At 29.9% G+C, this 27543-nt stretch overlaps 2 protein-coding genes and 2 non-coding genes across 4 annotated transcripts in view; all 4 read left to right on the top strand.

Moving 5' to 3' along the window:
* Pus1 (Pseudouridine synthase 1) overlaps window positions 1–3753 on the top strand; it is a 50605-nt gene extending 46852 nt beyond the window's left edge. The window contains exon 9 of the mRNA XM_075366366.1: window positions 3131–3753. Coding sequence (XP_075222481.1) covers window positions 3131–3458 — 328 coding nt within the window. The 3' untranslated portion in view covers window positions 3459–3753. The remainder of the gene's footprint in view (window positions 1–3130) is intronic.
* Window positions 3754–13747: 9994 nt separating this feature from the next.
* The window catches only part of RpL4 (ribosomal protein L4), a 33306-nt gene continuing 19510 nt past the window's right edge, over window positions 13748–27543 (top strand). Inside the window, exons 1-2 of the mRNA XM_075366362.1 lie at window positions 13748–13877; window positions 18530–18707. Of these exons, the coding sequence (XP_075222477.1) occupies window positions 13875–13877; window positions 18530–18707 (181 nt within the window). The 5' untranslated portion in view covers window positions 13748–13874. The remainder of the gene's footprint in view (window positions 13878–18529; window positions 18708–27543) is intronic.
* Window positions 26718–26789, top strand: LOC142325886 (small nucleolar RNA SNORD18). The gene has a single exon (XR_012756626.1). It is a non-coding gene; the product is annotated as a small nucleolar RNA SNORD18 (small nucleolar RNA).
* LOC142325885 (small nucleolar RNA SNORD18) lies at window positions 27383–27454 on the top strand. Its single transcript, XR_012756625.1, has one exon. It is a non-coding gene; the product is annotated as a small nucleolar RNA SNORD18 (small nucleolar RNA).

Raw genomic sequence — 27543 nt, 5'->3', positions numbered from 1 at the left:
TCCAGCAGAGCATGCAAATACTGGAGCTAGGGATTCATACAACTGGATTCACCCTAGTGCCCAGAAGACATCGTTTGAAACTCACTATGTAGAGCCATCCACCTACTGGCATGATAGTTTCCACCTTGGGTTACAGTTGTGTTTCATAAGGTGTCATAACACCACCAAGTGTAAGGGTTATAGGAAATAGTGTAGGATGTAAAGAGTTCAGCAGCTCAGGTTGTAGTAGGAAGAAAATCTGTATAGGCTAGGGCCGTGGGGGTGCCATTGGAAATTAAACATCTGGATCATAGAAGTAAACCCTTTCGAAAGAAAATAACATACTTTGAGAAATCAACAAGCCATTCTGATAAAAGTACACCAAAAGCACCTTATCTCGTAGCATTAAGAGTAGCTAAGATGTTCAAACCACATACAGTCACAAAAATCCTCATATTTCCTGCTGCAATTGATATGGTCAGTGTTTTAATAAGTGTGGAAGAAGCAAAAAATGTTTAAAAAATCCACTTTGTAATTACACACTATCAAGGCAATTCAATGACGACATAGCTGTTGATGTTCACGATCTGGTAATTCAATTTGATGAATTAATAGACAGCAAACATTTCTTAGTTCTTATGTTTTGTGAGAATGAATGTGATAGGGATAGATCAATCAAAGAAAATATGTTGTTTTGCAAATCAGTATGTGGTCATGCAACAGGACTATCTTTTTGATATTTTTTATGGAGCTATTAAAAACTATATCATAAATTTGAAAAAATGTATTGCATTATGTAGTGATGGTGCAGAGGTGGTAACAGAAAAAATAGTGGATTTCTGAAAAAATTAAAAGATTGTCTTATACCAATGGCGGATGGATGCACTGCTTCCTTTTCACAGACATGCTCTTTCCACAAAAAATATGCCAGAAAGTCTCAAACAAATTCTTTGTAAAGCTGTAAAAATTGTTAATTTTAATTATTCAACCACAGAATAGACCACATAAAATCAATTACAGAATACGCTGTTTGCTAAACTATGTGATGAAGTGGGCGAAAAGAAAAAAATCTCTTCTTCCGTATACAGAAGTCATATGGCTATGGCAGGAGAAAGTGTTAACGCGGTTATTGGAATTGTGAGATTAATTAATATTTTTCCAGGATAAACAAACACCATTCTCAATGTTTTTATAGAATAATGAGTATATGTTGCTGTTGGCGTACTTAGCTGATGTATTGTCATATTTTAACAACTTGAATGTGAATTTACAAGGAAGACTATAAAAACATTTTAATCATGACAGACAAAAATTCATACTAACATTAAGAAGCTTGATATCTGAATTATTTACCTTCTAAGCAAAAATTTTGGTATGTTTTCATTTACTTCCAATTATATTGAGAACGAGACACTATTTTTCATCACAGTTTGGATGGCATGAAGGTGCATTTGCATGAGCTAAAAATTTAGTTGGCAGAGTATTTTCCCTCGAAAATACTCTTATTAAAGAGAAAATGACTTCTCAAAAAGATGGGTACTGAATCCATTTAGTGAAAACATTGTTGCAGCTGCTAAGTTACCAGTTTAGATTCTTGACCAGCTCATCAAAATGTCTGCCGATAAAACATTACAGCTACAATTCACATCTGAAGATTTAGATATGTTTTGGCTTGCTTGTCAAAGTGAATATGGAAAGTTAGTCATATAATCATAGAAAATATTAATACCTTTCACCATGTGTTACCTCTGTAAAAAGGGGTTTTCTTCTATGGTTGCACTAAAAATTAAATATAGGATTCGTCTTTTATCACTTGAAAATAATTTGCTTTTGTGTGTTTCTAATGTAAATCTACATGTGGAGAAACTTTTAAATGAAAAGCAAATGCAACCATCTCATAATTTTGTTTTATTTAATGTACTTATAAATATAAGTTAAATGTTTTTATGATAAATATTTTTTTCTCATAAAATGATTTCATTGTTGTTTACATGTAAAGTTGTAGGCTAATTTCACAACCCCTTCCCCCCTTACATATCTCTGCGACCTACGGGTTGAGAAACACTGAATTAGAATATTAACAATGATCACACCTAATTAGAATGAATAGGATATTATTCATTAATGTGTAGTATTTACAGTACTACAACCTCTGATGTAACTGTTTGTGTTCTAAATATAAAAAAGGATCTTGAGGGGAAAACATTCATAGAGTGTTATATGTTTAACTGAAATTTAGAAAATATTAAATGGTATTATGTTGGGTTTTCGAGGCTCAACTTTGTGCTATTCTTTAGTATATATATATAATATTTCAACTGTTACATTGTTAAACATTAACAAGAGACACCATTGTCACCATATTATGTCAGTTTTAAATTTCTAATGTTTTCTCAAATTTTAATAACTGCATATATATTATTAATTAAAAGTTTATAATTTAAATTTTTCTTGATAGAATAACAAAAAGTTACAAAAGTATCAATGTTTGCAATTAGGGCCTCTTTCACATTCTCTGGTCTATAGGTGTTAAGAAAGGGTAAAATAAAAAAAAATTAAAAATTAGATAATTTTGTTTATAAACCTAGGAGACATCTGATCTTTGCATTTCACACATAACTTTTTCCAGTTAATATTTTCATGAAAAACTCTGTTTTACTGTATGACAGAATTTTCTGCCTTCATCATCATTTATATTTTTATATTTTCTGTTTTTGTTAATCAGTTCTAATATACCCAGAGGTTTTCTACCAACTAATACTTCTTACTTAAGCTTTTCTCTCCTGCCTTAATTATTCTTGATTTTTTTTTTTAGTAACTTCAAAAAAGGTTTGTATAAATTTTAACTTCATATCGTTCACACGTAGTGTTCATTTGAACTTTATATTCAACAAATCTGTAATTAAATACCCATTTAATAAACTTTGCCATATGATGGATAATTGATTTTGAACAAGGTACCCTGTTTAATTTTTAATTTAATTTGGAATTCTTAGTTTGGTTAGAAAAGGAAATGTAGGAAGGGAAATCAAAAGATCAAAAACAAGCAATTAGCTCAAAGGAGGACTGTGACTCAATTGGAAGAATCACTTTTATTTTTATTATAAATTAATATTTTTTTATTCTTTTTTCCTCAACATCAGAACAACAGAATGAAATTATGGCTTGAAACACTTGCACTTCATACATTTGATGTCAGGATGAACGACAGTGATGATGAATTAAGTGACGATGAAGATACACCATTAATGGATGGGCTTATTGCACTGAATAGAGCAGCCGAAATTGTTGAAGAAAGATATAATCAAAATACAACAATAAATAATTTGGATACACTGGCAAAAGCTGCAACACAGGCTCTTAATGGCGACAATAAAGACAACAACCAAGTGAATGTAACTAAAAACAACGAAGATAAATTAACTGCTAAAGATAATAATGTTAATAAAATTACAAATAATGAAGGTGGATCTAGATAAAATGAGTTTTATAAAATAGATTTATCTTTGTATTTTTTACTATTAATAAAGCTAATTATTTTACCTTTAATAATTATTGGTAAAATGGTTTTGTAAAACTTATACAAAGTTCACACAAGTGAAATATGGTAGTGTACAGTACTTCTGTGAAGTATATTTTTTACTTGATTTTTGTTACAAAATATTTATTTTTACTTTCAAGTAGATTGATGCTTGAAATATTACTTGTTGAATGTGATAATGTATATATGAAAAGTATAATATACAATAATAAAAATTATGTAAATTAACATTATTATAATATCTTTTACCTTTGAGAAAATAAATCCTTTTTACTCTCTCTCTCTCTCTCATATATATATATATAATTTAATTTTCCTCAAATCAATTATTTTAAGATTATTACTGGTTGTAGGTGAAATTTAGCATGAGCTTCATTTTCATAGATTTTGCAAGGATTATATCCCTAATACACTTCAGAAAAATAACACTCACCTCCAAAAGAACTGCACTAAAAACCAATAAATGTGACTTTCTCTTTTTTTTTTAATTGTGACATTAAAAATTGGCACAAATTTAAGACAAACAGCAATTACCATTCTACATTTTTAATTTGACAACACCTTCAAAAAGTATAAAAATTTCAATAATTAAAAAAATACTTTTTTAGTTATTAGTTGAATTCTTATGGAAAACTAATTTTAAAAAAATTGTTAGTTTTGAGTTATAATTTTATTTAAAACTATATGCAGGCCTATAAGATGCTGCTCTTATGAAAATTGTATACCTGCATCTTAGTAAAAATAATAAAAGAGAATGCAGAGAAATATAAATATCTGCTACCAGTCATGGAGTAATGTAGTCATTAAAATGTGGGAGTATGTACTTTGTTTTACTAAACTTAGAGACTCTAAGGTCCCTTTGAGATTTAAGATTATGATTTATTTTTCAAATTAATTTTCTTGGCCTTTCATAGAGATCGGCTTAAATATGAGTATGAGATCAAGTTTTGTTATTATATTAATTCAATAGCACCACTAAAGGAACTTCCCCTAAAATAAAAAATTGAAATATAGATCAAAGTGAGAACTTCTTTTGTTGAATTCATTAAAAATAGAATAAATTAGTATTATACAAATCTTGACACAACATTAGATTGGGTGAGCTAAACATCGCACAGAAGCTGGTTTCATTAAATAAATATACACATATTGTAGGTTAATGATCATTTTAATATTATGAAGGTGTATTTGATATATTATGAGAGATCCTGTACTCTTGTCACTTTCACATAATCACATTAATAGAATTATAACATTTAAATTTTGAAATACATTGTATGAAGGTTAAGTCATGACCAGAATGAACTTTATAATACCACATAAGTATACAAGTAAACAGTTCAACAATTGGAAAATAATAAGATTGAAATGTCACAGAAATGTCAAGAGCAAAGAACTTTGAAGCATATGTTTACATATTGATTTTAGAAAATAAATAAAAAATAAAACTAATATACTCCTAAACGAATATAATAACAGAAATTTGTGCATTACCCTATTAGTTGTAAAAGTTATATTTCATTAGATCAGACCAGACTAATAAATACAATTTATGACATAAATTGTATTTATGTTATAAATTCAATTTTGACATTCTCATTTAAACTTGTTTCAAAAATATATATTATCTTGGGAAGTTGCTATAACCAAAAGGTTGATCTCAGTACCGTGCTGTAGTTAATTTTTCTGTACTATGGATGATTTTTTCCAGCCTTGAAATGTTGTTAACTCTTCCATCCCATTATTATTTGGTAGCTGATAAAATAAGTTTTTAACAATGTTATCATATGAAGTTTTGCTGAAAATTCTATATTTACCTGAAAACATTTTAAAAGTCACTTACCACTTTATGATTATATTAAGTAGAAAATCAATATTAGTTTTTTTGTAGGCCATTGCAAAAATAATATTTTGGTGATATTAAGAAAGATCAGAATTTAATGTGCAAAAAATCATTGGTGGGAAATTTGAAAATTGAATGATGGTTTTAGTGAAGATTCAGTGCAAGCAATTATAGGAGATGATTTAGACAAACATTGGATGACTGCAAATGACTTTTACCCAAAGCTCCTTTGATCTGAACCAAGAAAAAAAAGCTTTGCTTTAACATCATACATCCTGACCCCATACAGGAAGATACCTCCACCTTGTGACGATTCTGGTCATCACACCATCCCCTCTGTTCCTAGCCCTGATGGGCTTTATTGAAGGTCATCTTCTAGATCCTCAATACCTGATTACATATTTCAGTCATCAATACGGTCTCAAAAGACATTTCCATCGGTGTTAAAACTCATCAACTAACAAAAGATATGTTTTTCAAACTCACCTATATCAACAAAAAAATTAGTCAAGTAAATAAAAGTCAATAAAAATTTAGCTATTGATCTGTAAGAAAATAGTAATCTCATACCATCAAAAATTGTTTGCAGCATCACAGTTTGACCTACCATACCAAAGAATCCAAAATTACCTATAAGTCAACCCATGAACATACCAAACAACAACCAGTTACAAGTGCCGAATGCACCTATTCTGGCAGAAAAGCACCCAAACAAGTCCCTTGCCACCCAAGCTACTATTCTACACTAAATATCTTCTGGAATCCTTTGGAGTGCCAAAAACCTTAAAAATCTTTCAATAATGCACCACTCATCTCTAACTTTCCAGTTAGCCTGCAGATCAAGACTCTCCCAATACCCTCAAGCTCCCTGATCCCCTTTGCATGCCTATACTCATATTTTGAGCAGACATACTGCATATGATATGCCTCATCATAAGCAATGAAGACACTGACAAGTCAGTCAAGCCAGCCTGTCCCAAAATATGCCGTGCCCTGAAAGGAAGTGAGTCCACATGCCAGTTCAGCGAGATCCATGAGGCGACTCCCAACGCTCTTACATCAGGAAAGTTACCGTGCATATACCACCCTTCTGCCGTCTCATCCCAGCAGAGGGAATTTTGAAACTCTAGGATAAAGAATATAAGGTGGAAAAGAGTAAAACAAAGTGATTCTGAAATTTTTTTCAACCACTTTGAAGTCGTACATCATAAATATCATCAAAAAAGGACAAATAGTTAATTGATAATATCAAGATTTCTGTAGACTTATTAATCTTCACTATATAAGAAAACACCCCTGAGAATAGTGAAACCACCTTCAAATACTTCTTTAACCAAATATAAATAATAATATCCAATTTACCAAGCAGTTTACAGATACAGCTTGGTGTAAATTCTAGTTTTTCCTATGTTGAAAATGCCACCTGAAGGGTTGTAAATTAGGGCCAAGTGATCATTATGAAAAATAAAACGGCACACAAAGATATTACAAAAAAAGGCTTTCAAACAATGGCAAAAACCATATTAACAGAATGCTGCACTACAGATTTATTTACAGTATTATATAATTTTATGAAAAAAGTTAATGCATGGATCCAGTCACACTAATTATAAATTCTGTGTGTGTGTGTTACTAATACATATTTGATTAGTTTTTACTTATTATCCATTCAGAATATGATCCATTTGACTCAATATGTTATTTGTGGATTTTCAACTTTTTCACTACAATGAAACATTCCTTCAATTGATGTTATAACCCTTTAGATGTCACAGATATTGTTAAATTTAACTATAACACCCCTTTCAACTGTTATTTTAGTTTTTATAACAGGAAAAAATTATTGTAAGAAGACAAATTTGGTAAGTATGGAGAATTGTTATGTCATATTTTTCCTTAGCTAATAAACTATTGCTGTTAATTAAACCAGGGTGTTATCCAGAAGGAAGTAATATGATAGGAAAACTGAGTATAAATACACTAAATGCATGAGATTAGTTTGTTCAAAACACCTACAGTATATAATCATATTCTTGTATAAACTCATTTTAGCAAGTCTTTTTGGCTGTTAATTTCTGGAAATTCAAGGTTTTGATCGTAGAGAATGTTAATGACCCATTTCAAACTTGGGTCATTTACTTCTGGATCATAAATAAAATGGTATGTGAAAGTTTTTTTAATAATTTCCTATTATTTACTTTGGAATTCAACAATTCTTTCATCTCTGCACTCCTTACAAGAAATTTAGGATGAATCATGCCTACTTGTGTGCAAAACAATAATACCAGTATTGTTTTTTGTATGAAAGGTGAATTGAAAATTTTAATGAAATGACAATGCGTGGATGAGGTTATTAGAAAGTATAATAATGGCAAATAGATAAAAAACTTCATTAATAAAATAAACTCATACTTCATAAAACATTAGAATCAGTTTATTGAAATCTATAAAAGAACATCCCAGTAACATAAGTGCTTCTATTCTTAAAAGTAAAATAAAAGAAGTCATCTCAGCAAAATGCAGATACTAATTAATAATTTTACAAAACAAAATTACATTCCACTACAAATGTAAAACATGATTGAATTCTTTCTTTTGACTTCATCTTATAGGATGCAGTATTTTCAGCATCCTGCCAGAAATCTTTTTGCAACTCGTAGAACAGACAAATACGCTTAGCAACAAAATCCATTTTCACATTGACAACACCATCTTATTGACTAATGGGAACAAAATATTTTTTTCTTTTTCCTCTTTAGCCTCCAGTAATTACCGTTCAGATAATACTTCATAGGATGGTATGAGTGTAAATGAAGTGTAATCTTGTACAATCTCAGTTCGACCATTCCTGGGATGTGTGGTTAATTGAAACCCAACCACCAAAGAACACCGGTATCCACGATCTAGTATTCAAATCCGTGTAAAACTAACTGACTTTACCCTGACTTGAACGCTGGAACTCTCGACTTCCAAATCAGCTGATTTGGAAAGACGTGTTCTCCACTAGACCAACCCGAGGGGTTAAAGGGAACACAATATTAACTTGGATAAAGTACACTACAAATTATAGTGTGACAACTTGTAGACAGTACACAAGTAAATTTTCTTGATCTCACCGACCCAAAAACACTCAAAATAAACAGATGTTGGTTACAACACCCAACATCCAAACTCACGAAAACTACCTAAAAGTATGATCAATCCATACACTATTACGTATCATAATAGTATTTTTAGCACATAAACATAACCTTGTCATCTGAAATCCACATTAAATAACGTATAATTTAAACTACCAAGCACACTTAATTGAAACATTCACTAACCACCTCTTAAACACAAATATACCAACATTGACTGATCTTGATATTGTACACTAAAAAGAACCACATCCTTGTAAATATTCGTATAAACACATAATATATGAGCAAACATAATTCAAATTTAATATGTTTCATCCACATTATATGTCCCTAAGTCCAAGAACTGTCAGTAAAAATACGGTTGAATTAGACAGTATAAAAAAATTTGATGTGGACACCACATGACTTACTTGAACATCTATTAAATTACATATACACATTTTTTGCTGCACTTCATTTGAAAGTGAGATACGATGTTCCAATTCTTTAATAAAGTGGACAGTTTACACAATTGCTAAAATATTATTAACATCAAATATTTAAACAAGTGTTAATTCCACAATCTTACCTGAAATATTAGGATAGAGTAAAAGTTCCTTTATTACTCTTTAAATAAATGTAAGTCTTATATCTATCTAATACTATGATTTTTTAAATACTATGAAGTAGCCATGAACAAAACAAAACAGGAGAAATTTACTAAGTTTTATAGCGATACTTATTATCAAGTAGACTGAAACAAATACATAATATAAAAAAAGAATTATGTATTTATACTGGTTTATGCATATAATCATTATATATATATATATATATACACACACGAGTACATATTTTTCATTAAATTCAATGAAAGTAGAAACAAAATTGGAAAAGATTACTAAATTTCTAGCAAGTTTTTACTGGGTTTTAAAAGAGTATGGTATTGTAGGGTTTTTGTTTGTTTATTTATTCTTAATTTATAACTGTTATTACTACAGTTTGTGAATTATCAGTAGGTCTACATCTCACCGATTTTGAAGTCAAGAGTTCTAAGGTTAATACATATGGTATGATAATACCATACATGTCAGTTAAGGTCGACATTTTTTTCCTCTTTAGCCTCCAGGAATCGCCGTCAGGTATTTCTTAAGAGGATGACATGTATGAATTGAAATGTAGTCTTGTACAGTCCTCAGGTCGACCATTTCTGAGATGTGTGGTTAATTGAAACCCAACTACCAAAGAACACCGGTATCGGCAATCTAGTATTCAAATCCATATAAAAGTAACTGACTTTACTAGGATTTGAACATTGAAACTCTCTCGACTATTAACCATCACTTAATTCTCATAAGGTTGATTTGCGAAGACGCATTCACTACTAGACCAACTTGGTGGGTTAGGAAAGGTCGACCTTACGAGCCTACACTTCATTTACATTCATCCTCTTAAGTAATATCTTACAGTGGTTCTGGAGGCTAAATAGAAAGAAAAAAGTCATCTTTCTAACAAGGGGAAGGCACGGACATTGGCACATCGATTTGAAACATTTTGCATGTGTTAATAGTACACTGTTTATGTGTCTTCATCACAAAATACTAACACACAGTATTAAAATTTTACTCGAGAAAAATGGCTCTACAAATTCCCTTAGCATTTTATATTAGTTTATACATTAATCTTGTTTCATGTCGCTCAAATACGAGTAGATATGTGATGTAAGTGAGAACGTGTCAGATCCATAACCATGCATACATTGGTTTGAATCTGACATCATATACATATATATATATATTTTTCTTTTTTTAAATGTAAATAATTATTAACCTCTAATTGTAAAAGTTTTTGAATTAAAATGAAGAGTACATAAAATTTTATTTCATTAATAACTTTGATTATTTTTTGTATTGTTATTATTGAATTATTTATTGTTTATTTTTTGTTACAATCTGAGGTTAATAATTATTAATAAAGCAATATATTTAAAGAAAAAAAAAAGGAAATGAAGTCTGATTCAAATTAATGTTCATTACTCTTGTAAGAACCAGATATTTCATTTTATTTGGCTATAACTCTGGAACCAATGAAAATAAGTACCACGTATGATATATCGTTGAAAAGCTCTCAAGGAGGGCTTATCACTGCAGTTTAAAATAAAAATGTTTCAAATTGAAATCCCACTTTATTTAGAGGTCTGACTGTATACACATTTTTGGCCCAGTCGATTTCAATCAAAATGAGAGGTGTACGTTACACCTATGAGAGGTGTATGTTACAACAGTCCTAAATACAAAATTTCAACATTCTATGGCTAATTGTTTTTGAGTTATGCGAGATACATACATACGTATGTACAGACATCACATCGAAACTAGTCAGAATGGATTCAGGGATGGTCAAAATGGATATTTCCATTGTAATCTGTAAACCAAAATTTTTCGCAATTACAATACTAACTTTATTTTGTACAAGCAAGAAAAAAGAGAGTGGCATAAGTTGGGACATTTGCTTAATCATTTTTAAGATTTCACTTCAAGATTCAGAAGCTCTTTGAAGTTTTGAATCTTGAAGAGAAATCTTAAAAGTTATTTAGTTAATGCCAGTTAGTTGTCTTGTTTATGTTTAGGTTCAACCATGTTTAAATAATGATATATTGTGATTGCTAAATCATTGCTGAATAGGAAAATGAAATCTCAAAGTATATTTTATTTCCTATATATTATTTGAATTTAAAAATAAAAATATATATTATAATTTTTATGCAACAAAAAAAACCTTAAATGGATTGAGGCTTTACTCCAGAACCCTATTACATTGAATAAATTCATGATTAATATAAATCTAATGAACTGTGGACAAAGAAGATCATTTTTTAAATATGTTTCTTGCTTCTAGTTATTAAATTGTAGATATGATTTATATATCCCTTTTTGTTGCATTTTTTCGTTACTTCATTATTGGATGAAGATTATGAACCATACAGATTCCCCACAGACGGTCAAGCATATTTAGATTAAGATGCACTTTTATTTGCAATTACTAGGTTTTTTCTTGTTTAACCTCCGGGATCACCATTAGATATTGCTTCAGAGGATGAGATGAATGGTTTCTAGCGTGTAGGAAAAATGTTATGCCTAACCGTTATTTGAACTAGGTTGGAAATAGTAGTAGCCACGATTTATACAAAATTAAATTAACAAGTAAAGGAAAGAGTTATACTACCCCTCTTCAACATTGAATAATTCAAAGAATGTATCAGTTATTAAAATAAAAATATTCTGATGTGGACCACATGACTTCCTTGTACGCCTATTAAATTACAGAGACATTTTTTTTTTAAATGAAAATAACTTATGATAGTTTTTCATTATCTTTTTTTTTGTATTGTTATTAATGAATGGTTATCACAAAAAAATGTTACAATCAGAGGTTAATAAATCAATATATTAAATAAAAAAATAAAGTTAAAAAGAAGGAGATGAAATCAGATTCGAACCAATGTGTCTTACCCTTGTGGGATCAAAATATTTCTTTAATTAAGATTTTATTTGGCTATAACTCTGGAATCAATGAAAAGAAGTACCACTTGTGATATATTGTTGAAAAGCTCTCGATGAGGGCTTATTACTGCAGTTAGGAAGAAATCCATTATTTTGGGCTTTTTTAGACACTTTGGTTCAGTCCATTGAAAACAGAAGCGGAGGTGCACAACTAGATGTTACAAGAGTCCTAAATCCAAAATTTTAACATCCTACGACTTATAGTTTTTGAGTTATGCGAGATACGTACGTACAGACGTCAGGACGAAACCAGTCAAAATTGATTAAGGTATGATCAAAATGGATATTTCCGTTGAAATCTGAAAACCAAAATTTTTCGCGATCACAATACTTCTTTTACTTCGTACCAGGAAGTAATAACAAATATGAGGGTGATCAAAAACTGTTCAAAAAATAATAACAGTCATAAAAGACCGTTCATAAAAGAGATCATTCTTTGAACACAATTCTTGAATGAATTGTGTTACCAGTTCGCGCGTGACGCTAGTTTTTTTTTTCAGTTGACTCCCCATCCTGAAGCCTGCGTTAAGAAGCTTCGCTTCAAAATTCTGATTTACGTTGCATGCTTTCCTTGTTGGAGTAACAATATACGCAGGAAGGAACGGTTTGACCTCCAGTTAAATGAATGTACAGTGATATAGTTTTTATGACGGATGTTTCAAAAACGGTACAAGTTCGAAAATAGGAGCATGAATATGATTTTACTGACAGGGAAAGACATCAACTATAGAATAAATTCATGCGCTAAATTTTTCCACGAATTTTTGATTGCCAGATTGGCGAATCAGTGGACGAAATTGCGGCTGAACTGGGTATTTTGGAAGTGTACATAATATCATTTCTGAAGTGGAATCATTTACGCGGATCGTTTTATGGTAAAACCTTGAGGAGATTGAGAAAGGCGATTGAAGATCGAAACCCTAATATTTGCAAAGGGCAGTATCCTTCATTCAATATTTTATCGAGAATGTTTTTTTAACTTTTACGATAGTGATTAGTTTTAAAAACTAGAGAGAAATCAGTGATATTGTACATTGGATGGAAATAAGTATTTTCATTTTCATAGGCTTATTTAAGCATGATCTTGGATATATGAATTTCCCATTGTGTAAAATCGATAAAAAGTTTTAACTAAAACACATAAAAACAAAATTTTACGTCAAACTTTTACTACAATTTTCGTTTCAGTTTGTAACTGATGAATTAGTCGAGCAATGTAAAATTAACATGGACATTAGTTTTAAATAAGAGTTTCGATTAGGTGTTATTATTTCACACTAATAAATACCAGATCATACACTAGACAATTTTCATTTCATATTTCCTCGCTTCAAGCCTATGTGGTGAATAAATCATAAAAAATCCTAAGAAAAAAGCATAACAAAATTTATGGTTTGCCTGCTTTATAGTATGTAAAAAGATTCTTCATTAGAACTGCCAATGTAATTTGTATAAGAGTTAATTATGTCAAGCAATTAACTGTAAGTTAATTTATCAGAAACTTACTTCTACTATTATATAATCATAGATTTTATTTAAAAAAATTACATTTTAATAGTACATTATAGTACTATGTGTAATCAATTTTGGGGGCTTTTAATATATATTAATTAACTTTGGGCGTAATTAACGTAAAAAAGGCCAGTTTTGGAAATGTTTTTAAAAACTTATAAATATGATAGGCAGACTTAGACTGAGAACAATTTCGCAACCTGGGTGTTGGCTATTCTGTTCTGAGAAAGGAAGTTCTCGACGTGTCGATTCTGTTTCCTTTTGTTAATAGTGTGGATTTCATGTGTTAGTTGGTTAAGTATTTTTCTTTAAAAATGGTAAGTATTCAGTTTGTTTCTTAAGTAAATTAATTCTTTACGTATTAATTTTTCTCTGTATTTTGTTATAAAAGAAATTGTTTTTTTAGAGAAATAAATTAATAAATATTTATTTTAGTTTACGACACATGGTCAATTTGGTAACTCGTCGTGGTTAAGGTGATATTTTCTGGTCTGTTAACTATTTAAAAGATTTATTTTGTATTATTTTAATATATTTTTTCCGTAACTGCGCTACCTGTAACATCATAGAAATTTTAATGGGGTAAAATGTGTCCAATTTTGCCGTCTGATTAATCCGGTGCCTAGAGTGAATGTGCAAGTTTTATAGATTATTATAGTTCTGCATTTATTAAGTAATTTATCATTTAATTATCGTAGGTTTTCCGCGACTGATAGGTTTAAGTTGAGGCCATACTATGTGTTACTGGATTTCGTGCAAGTATAACTATAAAACTGACAAGTTTAGCTTCCTGTACTTTTTCCCCCGTTTATTAACCCTAGAACTAGTGGTCATTTTAGCTTAAATGGCAGATGAATTTTAAGTTACTGGCAGACTTATTGTAAAATTCATTGTAAACTGTTTAATGATTTAAACGTTACTATTGCACATTATTTTATTCCGAAAATTCTATAGAATATGTTTATAATGTTGAAAATAATCTTACCGGATTTTTTGATAATTGGTTTTCCTTAAATTTTCAAAATGAGTAAAATTAAATTATCTTTTTTCACAATTCACTTAATATTGTAATTACCACTTTTGTTACAAATTAATTTCAACATACAAAATAATCGTTATTTTATTCTGATTAAATTGATATATATAATACAACTATTTACAAAGAAATATTAACACTGAAAAAAATTGGTAATGTTTTTCTTGAAATCACTTGAGGGTGCTGCCCTCTTTTTTTCCTGGCGTAGTAGGTCGCCAGCAGTGCTTTTAAGTTGATGAAAGCAGGCAGGATGAACTCGCAAGTTACACCCAGGTTACCAGTGACAGCGACCCCATTTTTGGTTGGTTCACAAGCAGCACATTCATTCTTTTTGGTCTGGAAGATGACTCAGATGATATGTGGATCCATCATCATCCCAGATCCCCCATTATTTGTGGCACATCTTCTCTAGCTACCAGTGAATTAACTTCATTCATTATAAAACTATTGTTTGATTGGGTTCACAGTATTTTTGCTGTGCAAAATACATTGAACAGGCACAGATCAACAAAATTGAAAAATATTTTTTCCAACCTCGTGGTCGGCCAGGAGCAAGTTATGTGACAGATTTATCCTTACAGTCAATTCTATCATGTTTAAATTGTACTCTGAATAATTAATGGCTTTTTACATTCATTACCACTTCAATGCAGATAACTTTATCCTTTGTGTGACAGCCAGTAGTTATGAGATAAACAGGTTTCCTTAATACTTCCTTTCTAAAACCAACCAAAAGAACCTCATCCTTTCTAAGATAAATGGTTTCTTTCTCACCTAGTTTAGCCTGTGTGACCTTTAGATAAATATTTTGAATTTTTTCAAAAATAAAGTAAGTGTCCTTGGAAAATAATTTTTTGGCTAATGGTAACTTTGTGTAACAGAGACTGTAGCCTTTATGTAAAAGCCTACTTTTTTCTAATAATTCATGAACAACGTTTTGTGTAAATGGATCAGGGTTACCTGCCAAAAAATCTTTGCCATCTTAAAGTAATCAATTAGTAGCACGACCACGCAATTCAAATTTTTTTTATTCCAAATCTTGCATGATGTTTATGTGCAATATATATATATATATATAAAATGTGCACACACCAGTTCTTTATCCCAACTATACTTTCATCTATACATATGTTTTGAGATTGTTAAAAATATTTTCTAAAAGAATCATACTGTCAATAAAAAATTAATTTTTGCCTGTGGTTCATAAACTGGTGTTCCCTTAGCAAGAAAGAGGGTCTTATGATAAATGGATCATTGAAGATATTATCTGAAAATGCCTAAGGGAAATTTTGTTTGAAAAAATGTAATTCTCTGTGTATCTAATGCCTCCCAGTAACGAGTATTTTTTTTTTTGATCCATGTTTACCATAATAGCAATAAGTTTTTGTCTATATGTATTAACCTGCAAATTAACTTTTTGTGGAGTTTAACTGTTAAGTTCCAAATTATATTAACAAATAGATTTAAATATTCAGTTGGTTGTGAATTGGCAGGAGGGCAATTTCTAATGGAAGTCGAGAGTTCCAGCGTTCAAGTCCTAGTAAAGCCAGTTATTTTTACACGGATTTAAATACTAGATCGTGGATACCGGTGTTCTTTGGTGGTTGGGTTTCAATTAACCACACATCTCAGGAATGGTCAAACTGAGAATGTACAAGACTACACTTCATTTACACTCATACAGTATATCATCCTCATTCATCCTGTGAAGAATTATGTAAACGGTAGTTACCGGAGGGTAAACAGGAAAAAGAAAGAAAGAAAGTTTCTAATACCAGAATTCTTACTTGAAAACTGGTACTTACATCAATTTCATTCTCTGGTGGATAAACTCTAGACCCAGTTTTCATTTTGAACTGCAGGTTGAATATAACTTTCAGACAGAGATTCATCACCGTCACCTAATTTGTTCAAATTAGGTTTGCAATTATAATCAGTGGCTGAATGATAATCAAAAGAAAAGTATGAAGTTATATCTTCAGCAAACATATTGCTACCACTTACTTCAAAATCAGGAACATTATCTTCTTTGCCAAAAAGTATTTCTTGTATTCGACTTGAATTAACATGCAAATTTTGGTCCATTGCAATAATAGAATTGTTAAAAATGAGAAATAAATGAAATAAAAGGAATATAAGCTGTAACAACTAAGTAAATTGCATGCAAGATCAATAGTGTACATAAGCAAACAACATGATACTACAGAAATTCAAAAGCAAACAACATGATACTACAGAAATTCACAAGTATTAACTTTTAGATATTTACTTTTGTCTACTATTGAATAGTAATGGTAATATTGTCTATTATCTATTGGTACCATAGCTAAATGGCCTGATCAGATGATGTTTAATATTTCTTAAATCAATAATTGTTAACACGTATAAAAGTTGCATTTGTGATGATACCGTTTAACAAACAACATATATTGCACTTGCAACCTTTGCCAGTTATAGGGGTTACATTGCAATAATCAAAACCTATAGTTTTAAACTTTTTTTTTTTGTGAACATCAAAATATGTTTTATGTGATCTTTGTATGTGGAAACACATGCATAACTATCACAATTAATTCAAGAAGGTTAGTACTAGCATTAATTGTGATAGTGCTCTTGATCTACATGACCCCATATTTTGACCGTTTTTACTACATCTCTGCTAGACTTTATTGGCAATTTAATGTTTTAATGACAGGATATATTAATAATGAGTTTTGGATTATGACATGTAGCTGTTGTAAGTGTACTGTTCTCCATATAAAATAATTGAAAGATAGACTTTTTATATATATTTTTATTGTAGCTGCAATGTTATGTTGGCTGCTAACGGGACAATAAATTTTATATTCATGTGAAGCTATAAAACTGGGCTTGATGTTAGTTCAATTTTTTTCAGGCTAGGTCATATGGCTTGTGTGGATGGTAAAACCTTTTGTGTGTTTGCAGCATGAAGAAACAATCAGCCTTTAAAAAAATCAGCTGTTTTTCTTTTAGTTTTGTTATTTAACTTATAACTTGTAGAACTGAAAATTTACCATGACATTTTCATCTGTTAAATATTTTTGACTATCTGTTCTGAAAATCTTGAAAAAAATTGTACTACTTAAAGGCATTTTTTAATTAAAGATCATTTTTCAAACTTCAAGAATAATATTTTTTTCATGATCAATAAATTAGATTTTTTCAATAATCTATTTTAACAATCTTTTAGCAAAACTCCTTTGTCATGTGCTGCAAAGTTTCATTGTCAGTTATGTCCTACTCAAAGAACAATTTCCTTTACCTCCACATCCCAAAAAATTTAAAGGCTGTTCTGTGTATTTTATGTTTAATTTTTGGCACCCATCTTAAACACTTTTTTAAATGCAAGTGAGAAATATGGATTGTCTATTGGAACAAATTTTCTCATCATGCATGTTTTCCTTCTTTTGTTAGAGTTCTTAACCCATTTATCATCACATCTTCCATGAACTCATTTAGTTTGTAAACATTAAATTGTAGTGAAATATGACAAATCTGTGACCAAATGTTTATTGTGTTTGAACATAGGTAGTCCAGTGGGTTGTAATATAACTAGTTCATAGTGATCATCAGTAGTAATTAAACAAAATGACTGCTATTTCATTCTTGATTGAAAGCAACAGGCTATGCACGCGTAAATAATTGACAGTCATTTGTGTAGAGGTTAGACACTTTGTGAGGGATTTCTGGATGCATCTTTTGTGTAATATTACAATAAAATATTTATATACATTTTAAACATAGCATATATAAAATAAAAATTTAAACAGACTATATATTTTGAACAAAATACTGTGATAAATTTTGAGTTAGAAATTTCTGTACTTGAAAATGTCTATACTGTAAATTGTTACTGAAATAAATACAATTTTGTGGTATTAAAAAATTAATGTCCCTAAACTTATGTTCCAGTCCATTACTGCGGCTCGTCCGCTTATCACTGTTTACAGTGATAAGAATGAAAAATCAGGATCAACAGTTCCATTGCCTGCTGTATTCAAGGCACCCATTCGTCCTGATGTCGTGAACTTTGTTCATATGAATGTTTCTAAGAATCATAGACAACCATACTGTGTTAATAAAGATGCAGGTATGTTACACATTCATTTACTTTGTAATTATTATTTTCTATTCAAAATGCTTTTATTATATATTATTTTGCCTACATCTGTTCATTTTGTTATTGGTTAACATTCCCCCTTCAGAATATCTGTAAAATTTGCATGAAAACATTTTTTTTTTTTGAAAACAATTTAATGAGACTTATACATACAAAATAGTCTGATAGATTCTTTAGTTTTTTTGGTACTTGTTGATTACTGTTCCAACTAATTTATTTTTTTAATATGGGTAAAGCTTATTATTCCTTCCAAGTGCCTATATATAATTCGCAAATTTAATGTTAATTAGATGAGGTTACTGAGCATTAGGTTATGTTCATAACCTAACTGAAGATTCTGTGTTCTGAACTTTATACAATATCAACATAACCTAATGTTCATGTTGCTCAGGGGGTATTCCATTTTAATTTAACAAACAATCAATGCATCATTATTTTTGATTTTGATATTTGGTGTATGATAACTATCCTCCTTGTGGTCGAAAAATATTTTTTTTATATTTAAAAAAACTTTTTTCTTGAGTAAGACTATTTTCTATCTTGCCAACAGGTAAAAACAGACATTTTCATCATTTTTTCGATGAGCTGTAGCATTCTTACTTTACATTGTACAGAGGGTCAAAAAGGGCCTTTTGGAAAGAGTAAAAAATGGTATTTCATCTTAGTCATTTTGTTACATAACCAAATTTTGCAATCTTGTAAAATAAATAATGAAGGGCTTAGGGTAACTGGCCTGTTTTTTACCTCTTAACTCTTAGGTACTAGTAGTACTTATGAAAAAAATTGGACTGTTATAGTGTCCTTCATTAAAAAAAAGGCTGCCAAATTGTAAGTTTTTGAAAATGCTTCATTTTTGGGGCCCAGAATCCACATGTGGGACAGGTGGCAAAAACTGAAATGTTTGTAACTGACCAGTTAATACTTTGTATGTACGTTAAAATCATGTAAAATTTATTATGTTACTCAAAGGAGTTGACAAGTAAAATGAAGCCATCAAAAATCTCTAAAAACACCATTCCTTCTAACCATGAACAGTGTATACAAAAAATTTACAGCATGCCTTTTTTCAAATAATATTATAGGCCTACTATACAAAATATTTTGATATGCCTATAATAAGATAGTTTATATTCTAGATAGTTTGTTGAAGTATGACTCGTATCCACAAACTCACGTTTAAACACAAGTGAAAATACATGGACATGAATGTTTGCGTAATCTTGAATGTAAACATTGCAGAAGACTCAGTTACTGTTTTGATTTTATGTTTTATTGTTGCTAGTGTTAATACTGTGATAGGTAATGTACACTTGTTGATAAAGTAATTTTATTATTGATGAACTTCTCTTTTATGCGATATTTTATTAATTAGAGAGATTTTTTTAGCTGTAGAGAAATTGGGATAAGACAAAGTGAGGTGCAGTTGGTAGTTTTGTAATTTATACTGACTATATTGTTACTGTAAGAACCCTTGCATTTTATAAAAACAGATTATGGAGTTTTAAGTTGGCATTCACACTGAAACAGTATATCATAAATTGACTTAGAATAGATCACAGTATTGCACAATATTTTAGAGTGGATGTTCTTTAAGAAGTGGTTGTACTGAAACAAAAAATATCTGTACTTTTCATAACAAATATTTAAGTAAATATTTTCATATTAATGGGAAAAGTTGCTCTGAGACCCATTTAGCTGTCACACTAAATCAGTTAAGAAATCTCTTCGAGAAATATCTCTTTGACATATTCAACAAGCAATCCAAATTTAAAATAAATTCGATGCAGGACACTGTGTACAAAATTTTTAAGCAAAATAGAAAAACCACGAGATGATAAAGAAAACAAACCAGAATGTCAAGATATGTTTTGAGCCTCAATGTGTTACAGTCGAGTCTGTGAATAAAGCTTGTTCAGCATGTGGCATTTCCTCCATTAAGGTTCAAAAATTATCGAGCACTGCAAAGAAACCAATTTTTAAAACAATGTTACAAAAATACTCAAGTCTGTTAATCAGCAATTTAAACAATTCCTTTTATTTCAATATTTCTACAAAAGAAACCATTTAAGTACCACAAAATTATGCTGATTTAGGTAGGGAATATGAAGAATTAATAATTAAAATAAAGGATAAAATGAAAACTGTTACATCAGCTCAGGAAAATAATGTTTTAAGTTTATTACCAAGCAGCTGGAGCATTTAAAAAATTCAAAATGAGTTTTATGTTGATAGTATTTAACCTGTCAAATCAATCAAAACAATTAGTTTAAACAAGTGGAATTTTGCCACAAATCTGCAAAAAGCCGAATGATACCAGGCAAGTAGGATTGGGTCTCTGTAAAGACTAGCTGACTGGAAGAAAATTAATATTCAAAAAAGGCTTATCTTATGTAACTTAAAAGAATTGTACACAGCCTTCAAAGAAAAACATAATTTAAAAATTAGTTCTTCAAAATTTGTTGATTTAAGATCTAAATTTTGTGTTCTGGCTGGTGGGTCAGGTACTTGGTGTGTGTGTGTGTGTGTGTCATCCACCAAAATGTAAAACTTATGTTATCTGTTCTAAAAATGAAATTTTATTATAGAATTCTCCTTTCAACCATGGTATGTTATATAGAAAATGAAACATGCATGCTGTCACAGTGTGAAAAATGTCCAGGCACTAATGAAGTGCTCAGATTACTGCAAGAGAGCTGGGATGATTTTGATTCTGAAATTGTCTTCAAACCAGAAGACAATTTGAAGAACAGAATGGTTTCTGTTGACCATTGTGAACTAACTACTGAAATTCATCCATTTCAAGAGTACCTGAAAATCTAAATAATCTAAAAATGCATCATTTTGTTGCAAAGAAACAAGTTAATTTCCTCAATATTAAAAAGGAATTCTTGTTCATGAGTGAATGTATTGTAATGGGAGACTTCTTAAAATTTTCCTTTCGTGATACAGGTTGAAGTCCAGTCACATCACTGGTCAAAAACTTATGCCACAGTACATCCATATCTCATATATTTAAAAAAAGAAGGGAAATTACAGAGCCAAAGATACTGTGAGATTAGCGAGTACTTTAAGCACAATACTACATTGTTCTTCTGCTTCCAAAAGCAAGTTATAAATAAAGTAAAAACACTGTTACCGCAAGTTAAACAATTTTTTTTTCTGATGGCTCTTCAGCCCAGTATAAAAACAAAAAAAAAACTTTAATTTGTACTACCATCACAATTTTGAAATTCCAGCTGAATGGCTTTTTTTTTGGCGTCATACCATGGAAAAGGACCATGTGATGGTACTGGTGGAACTGTAAAAAAGACTGTGACTAAAGCAAGCTTCAAAGGATAGTCGACAATCAAATTGTTACACCTTCTGAAATTATTGCAACAATATTAAAAATATAACATTTATTTTCTGCTCTAATAAAGATGTTCCAGAGACTGAAGAATACCTCAATTCTCGTTATCTGGTAATCACAATAGTTCCAGAAACAAGAATCTTTCACAGTTATGTTCCAACAAGTCAGATTGTATTCTGAATGTCTGGGCAACCCCTGAATCAGAAACATTTACATTAATATCAGTACACAAAGACATAAGTGTTTCTGATTGGTTTATAGGTTTACCAAAGCCAAAATGTCAAAATTGTGTCTGCTGCGTATACAACAGCAAGTGGTGGTTAGGTGAAGTCATTGAAGTCAAAATACATGAAAATGAAGATTAATATTGAATACACTTTATCCATCAGCAGGGTCCTGGTACTTCATTCAAGAAATCATTGAGGGATAATCAAACATGGGTTCAACTGGAAAATATTTTAAAGATTCTTATGCCTTAGAGCTTTTTCGATCAACTACTAGAAGAAGACACAACATTACACCAAAGATGAATGAGGACTAATCAGTTCTATTCAATAAAAAAAATGGCAGGAGCACTAAGTTTGTTATCAAAAAGTGCAAAATTTATTTATAACTTCCATTAGCAGGAGTAGAATAAGGTAAAAGTGAATTGAAGAACTTGTTAATATGTTTGAATTATGATTTTGTAATTTTTATTTCATTCTGTAATTGACTATTAATTATCGATTTATTCATTCTAATGATTTTATTTGTAATTTTTATAATCTGGAAAAAATACATATCAGTATTTCTGGATATGTTGTTTATGATTTGAAGGAACTGTGTTTTTAGCGGTTTTGTTGGCTTCATTACTCATCAATCTGTTGAGTAAATTTTATAGTTTTAAAGTACATATAAAGTACTTACTACTGTAAACATGTCAGATTTCACCACCTGTCCTACATGTGTTTGGGCCCCAAAATGAGACATTTTCAAAATCTTACGATTTGGTGGCCTTTTTTTTTTACACGAAGTCCATTTTCTTTATAAGTACTACTAGTACCTAAGAGTTAAAAGGTAAAAAGCAGGCCTGCTACCCTAAGCCCTTAATTATTTATTTTGGGCCCAAAATTTGAAAAATAATTTGTAAGCGTAACTTCAATAAACATTACAAGATTTAGTAGTGTAAAAATGAATTTTGGGTGCACTAAGTAAAGTTCGTTCCATCTTTACTCTTTCTGACCCTCTGTAAGATGTAAAATAAGGCTACAGCTCATGGAAAAAGCAACAAAAGTGGATGTTTTTACCTGTTGGAGAGTTAGAAAATAGACTATTATCTAAGAAAAAAATTTCATTTAAATATAAAAAAAAATATTTTTGGCCACTACAAGGTGGGTAGTTAATCATATACCAAATATTATCAAAATCAAAAATAGTGATCTACAAATTATCAGTGTAATTGATAATTTGCTGAACTATAATTGAATACCTTAGGTTTTTTATTTTCTTGATGGATAGATCTTTTCGTAAAATAAGATGTTGACGTTTCCTGTTGTAAGTAGTAAAAAAAAAAAGAACTACATAAAGTTTTGGGCATGTGTTGGACACGATATTAAATGTGCTAATTAAGAATTTGTTGGTAGTGTAATTAATAATTCATTTCGTTATTGCAAATAAAAAAGGGCATTGAACAACTGCTATTACACACAAACAATGCTGATCAGAAGCTGAATAAGCCTTTTTATAAAGACTTAACACTGCAAATGTGGAAGAATATATATTAAAAAATATATATAAATATACTACATCAGTTTGCAGCTGAGATGGGAACAAGTAGAGTAGAGCAGTGTACTCTATTTTGAGTTAGCTTGTTTACAGTCATTAAACTTATTAAAATTATCTCATCTTAATTAAATATGTGTGAATAGTTGTAATAACTTCATAACAAAAAAATTTATTTTTTAGACTGATTATTAAAAATATTACTGATGGTATTACATCATCACTAAGGAACTTTTTTATTTTGGTTTTGTAGTTCATATTACTCAGATATGCCTTGAATGTTTTTTAACCCTCTTAACTGGTCTTTGATGGAATATTCCAACGTAGCTGAAGTGTATGATTAGGGCCTTTATTAGAATATTCCAACGTCAACTTTTTGTCCAATTTTAATTTGTTCTCTGTCATGTTCTGCAATAGAGATAACGCAGTTATTTTTAATACAGTGTAAAGTGTGGGATTTTCAGTTTTATTTGATCATAATCAGCTGACCCGCTGTAATGACAAGTTGTTTATTTAGCATGGTTTTTGTAATCTGACTCGGCACTATATTTCTAATCATATCACAAAATTCTATCAGTATATAATAAATGTATAATTACGTAAATATTTTGTGTGTAGGTAAAATTATATAAAGCTAGTTGTGCAAATATTTTGTATATACGTGTGACGGAAATTCTGCGAATATTGCATATGTTTGTATGTGTGTGTAATAAAATATGATTTGCATGCAAAAAATTGTTTTTAAATTACATATTAGGTCATTAGTCAAAATACATACATTATACAAAAAAGAATAAAATAGGACAAGGTAACATTCATTTCTATTAAAGAAAGAGACCAGTGAGGAGTTAATTTATTCTCTATTATATTACATTTTTGCCAAAGCCCTTTACACTCATTTACTGGCAATTTATATTTATTTAATTTTTTTAAATCATTTTAAGTATTGGCATTCACAGTAGTCTGCAATTACTAAATTTGATATGCAAGTAAAAAAAAAGGCAATAAACTTCTTCACTAAATGATCTTATTTGAACTAATTCAGTCTAGAAAATAATGAATGCCTCCATTGCATTGGCTCCTGCTTTGTCTCAATGTTGAAATAAGAAATCAAAGTTTCATCTTCGGTAACACTGATTAAACAATTTAGCACCTTCATTTTCATAATGTCGCAAAAATTTGTGCACTGAGCAAGTCATTTTCCTAGTGTGCGTTTGTTAACATCTTCGGCACCCATCTAGCACAATTTTTATAGCCTAATTTTTCAATTAAATGAAACATCAGAAAACAGTTGTAACATGGTGAAGCCCAGCAGTTTTCTTGAAATTACTGTCTTAATTTTGTATCGCTCATAATATTTGTCTATCAAATGAATTTGCCTGTGAATTTCAGTCGTAGAAGTGTTTTATGCCTTCAGAACAGACAAACATTGCACCACGAGTATGGTTTTATTTTAATGATTCAGCATATTGTTAATTTTTAATATTTGTATTTTAATGTGCAATTTAATAAAATCAAATCAATCATGAATGAGGATTCAGGATCCTGTGAAAGTACTTTCACCTCTGGGACCACCGTTAGGTATTGCTTCAGAGGATGAGATGAATGATTTATAGCTTGTGAAAATGCCATGGCTGGGCATGGAATTTGGCACCTCCAAATGAAAGACAGATGCTACCCACTCGCACCACAGAGTCCAGCAATAGTGTTAGGTTGTAGTAGTTGAAATGATGATGTTTTATTGGTCAGTGTTGTTGAGACACAATGAAAATAACAATTATGATGCTGATTGACTATACTTTTCTTATAAACTTCGATCTGCTGTTAACATTCTAAATATGGTTATAATTAATTATTTAAAAACGTAAAAAGATTTTTAAAAAAAGTGATGCATGCTGAATTATTTAATAAAAAAAAAATGAGATTTACACTATATTAAACCTTTCTTTTTTTTCTTTACTGTTATGATTGTGATTAGTAATTTATTTTAAGAAAACCTGCAGAAATTATAAAAATTCTGGTGAAGTATATATATAAAAAAACAACAATATTATTAACCTGTTTTTTCCTCTTATTTTCTGATTGGCATTTTAAAAAAAAAACTTGTGCAGTTCTGCATAGACCGACTGCAAAATAATAAGGGTGTTGGAAGCAAAACGCCTTTACATGCAGAATACACATAGGCATCAAGTTTTAACTCGCTTGCCACTTTGATTCACTGCATAAATGCACATGAAAAATACACCACTACATAGTCAAAATAACCTCAGATTTTTTTTAGGAATGGTTGAATCCAATTTTCATGTGCAACTTTAGATACACACTATTACTGCATATCTAAATTTCAATGAAAATTATGTAGTAGTTTATAAAACAAATTGTATTTTCATACCCCTCATTCCTCAAAACATAAGAAAATTCATTTTCATGCCCAAATTGCACCATGCAACCAAAAGTAATTAGTACATTTTAAAACAATTATATATAAAATTTTGTTTCCACTCTAATTTAATAACCCTTTCTTTTTTTCTTCATTAAATTATGTATTTTACAAGCACCAATAAGTGTAACTGATTTCTGTAATTTCAATGAACTGTAGGATGGAAAAATAATCTTGAAGGAAAGAAAAGAGTACATTAAAACTATATTTTTGGTTTTACATCAGAAAAATTTATGGTCACTATATATGTGTAATAGGCCTTGTTTTTCTGGTTCATATAACTATTTTGTGTAGAGGACTGAAGAAAAACTATTAACCTCCATAAAACTAAATAATATAGTTTTATAGAATGTTTTGTTAAAGTAAACCAGTACATTTTCATCAATGTACTGTGAAATTTATCTAAATTTCTTTTTATATTCTGTAGTAGTTGAAGTGATGATTTTTATTGGTCCGTGTTGTTGAGACACTATGAAAATAAGCTAACTATGATGCTGATCAACTACATTTTCTTGTAAAGTTATGTATGTTATTTATAGAAAATCATATGATTGAGATACTATACAAAAATTAGTGTTTCAGTATATATAAGAATCTGACATTTAAGAATTTAAAAAGGTTTTTGGTGGTTGATTTAATAAATTTGTAAAGGTAGTAAAGATTTGGGACTTTATGCACTTGATTTGACTATGTATTTTAGCAATGCTGTTAAACAACATGCACAGTTTCTTAATGTCAAATTATTCAGTATGTGTGTATAAATATATATATTTCATATTGTCATTGAATCATAAGATTGATTCTGTAATTTCAATGAACTGTGGGATGGAAAAAGAATTTTGAAGGAAAGAAAAGAGTACATTAAAACTATATTTTTGGTTTTACATCAGAAAAATTTATGGTCACTATATATGTGTAATAGGCCTTGTTTTTCTGGTTCATATAACTATTTTGTGTAGAGGACTGAAGAAAAACTATTAACCTCCATAAAACTAAATAATATAGTTTTATAGAATGTTTTGTTAAAGTAAACCAGTACATTTTCATCAATGTACTGTGAAATTTATCTAAATTTCTTTTTATATTCTGTAGTAGTTGAAGTGATGATTTTTATTGGTCCGTGTTGTTGAGACACTATGAAAATAAGCTAACTATGATGCTGATCAACTACATTTTCTTGTAAAGTTATGTATGTTATTTATAGAAAATCATATGATTGAGATACTATACAAAAATTAGTGTTTCAGTATATATAA

The sequence above is a fragment of the Lycorma delicatula genome, chromosome 5 (genome assembly GCF_047948215.1).
Source record: "Lycorma delicatula isolate Av1 chromosome 5, ASM4794821v1, whole genome shotgun sequence".
NCBI classification, from domain to species: Eukaryota; Metazoa; Arthropoda; class Insecta; order Hemiptera; family Fulgoridae; genus Lycorma; species Lycorma delicatula.
Note: the sequence above shows the minus strand (reverse complement) of the source record. Positions and strands in the feature narration are given on the sequence as shown.